General features: G+C 31.1%; 1 protein-coding gene across 1 annotated transcript in view; it reads left to right on the forward strand.

The window, feature by feature from the left end:
• LOC105627339 (glycerophosphocholine phosphodiesterase GPCPD1-like) overlaps positions 1-1,473 on the forward strand; it is a 9,689-nt gene extending 8,216 nt beyond the window's left edge. The window contains exons 11-14 of the mRNA XM_012208625.1: positions 3-80; positions 167-594; positions 732-873; positions 1,207-1,473. Coding sequence (XP_012064015.1) covers positions 3-80; positions 167-594; positions 732-873; positions 1,207-1,473 — 915 coding nt within the window. The remainder of the gene's footprint in view (positions 1-2; positions 81-166; positions 595-731; positions 874-1,206) is intronic.
• Positions 1,474-1,789: the final 316 nt, after the last annotated feature.

A 1,789-nucleotide genomic window follows, 5' to 3' on the forward strand; every position in this document is an offset into this window, starting at 1 on the left:
CTACATTGCAAACTGTTCTGCAAGAACTGGAGCAACACGTTGGATGCAATATTGAAATTAAATGGACTATGCAATTGAAGGTAAGAATAAGAGAATTCTAATAATATTATATACTGTTCTTTTTAATAACAGTTAATAATGAATTAATTTAATTTTTTGTCATCAGGATGGCACATTTGAACTCAATCATCCCTTTGATCTCAACATGTATCTAGATATTATTCTAAAAGTGGTATTAGAATACGGGGGTGATCGAAAAATCGTATTTTCTTCGTTCAATCCGGATATTTGTGCAATGATTCGTCTCAAACAAAATAAATATCCAGTGGTATTTTTAACACAAGGCATTACATCGAAGTATCCTACTTATCACGACCCAAGATGTCAAACCGTACCAATGGCCATGAGACACGCATTAACCGCGGATATCTTAGGAATTAACGTCCATACCGAAGATATTCTTCGGGATCCGTCTCAAGTTAAGTTAGTCAAGGACACGGGATTAATTATCTTCTGCTGGGGAGACGACAACAATGATAAGGATACTATCCAGTATCTGAAGAAACTCGGCTTGCACGCGGTCATATATGATAAGTAAGTAATATGGCGAATACAAGTCCAATTCAAAAGTCAATAATTTAATCAGATTTGAGATACCGAGATAATAATAATCTCTCTCTATAAATCTTTGTGTACATATATTTTATGTTTTGAATGTTTTTTTTTTTTAGAATCGATGAATATAACGCAAAAGAAGTGAAAGAGAGTATATTCTTAGTTGACGCTAGAGAAAGTCAGAAAGAGTTAATAGCCTTGGCACATTGCAGTCAAACACCACAAACACAAATTTCTTCTCCCCTTAACGCGGATAAGGTAATCATCTTTTAAGATATTATTAAAAGTATAATTATGTAACATATACATAAAAAGCCTAAAATATATAGCATATTCTTGCAAATCCTCTCATTAAATTAATAATTTAAACAATTTTTGACAAATATATATATTTTTTAATGTTTTTATTTTATATATAATATAAAAATTTAATAAACCTAAGAATAGTATTTCTGAGAAATTATATTTTATTCAAAAAATGCACAATTCTTTTTTATCATTATTAATATATATAATTGACGTGAATATTGAAACTCAAATAGAATATATCCAGAAATATAAAGTCTGAATTTGAATAATATTGATGTTTAGGATTATTACTTGAATCGACCATCAGCGACTACATCCTTGAAGAACAATGTTGTTGGTGATAACATATATTCCGTATCAAATATGAAGTTGCCGACCAACTGCGAGGAGAGTATAGAGATTAATGAAATAACTAAGGATTTCAGTGCCTGCGCGAATACTTTCGGTCATTCGGTAAAAACAAACGGCATCTCTGGCGTGATGTGCGGACAACCGGCTCCTTTATCTGAATTTTATGGGGAAGACGAGGCGGCGAAGGATTGTCTTTGATGCTTTTCTTTTAAAAAACCCTTCTTTTCATGGTTTTAATAGAGAAATATCAGAGATCCTACGCTATGCGACAGGGAGATAACTTTTTTCTAATTTACACTGTACACTATAATTGATAGGCTGAAATATTATCGAGGATTCGTCTGTATTTCTGAGATCTGTAATACTCTTATATGGATCGTGATTATGCAGATTACATATAAATAACCCGGAATCAAAACAATCAATGTTGTTCTGAGATTTGCCAAAAAAATTCATTATCTACATTCAACATTTAGATTTAAATATGATTATATATAATATATATAATATATAT

Source organism: Atta cephalotes, assembly GCF_000143395.1.
Source record: "Atta cephalotes unplaced genomic scaffold scaffold00008, whole genome shotgun sequence".
Classification (NCBI taxonomy): Eukaryota; Metazoa; Arthropoda; class Insecta; order Hymenoptera; family Formicidae; genus Atta; species Atta cephalotes.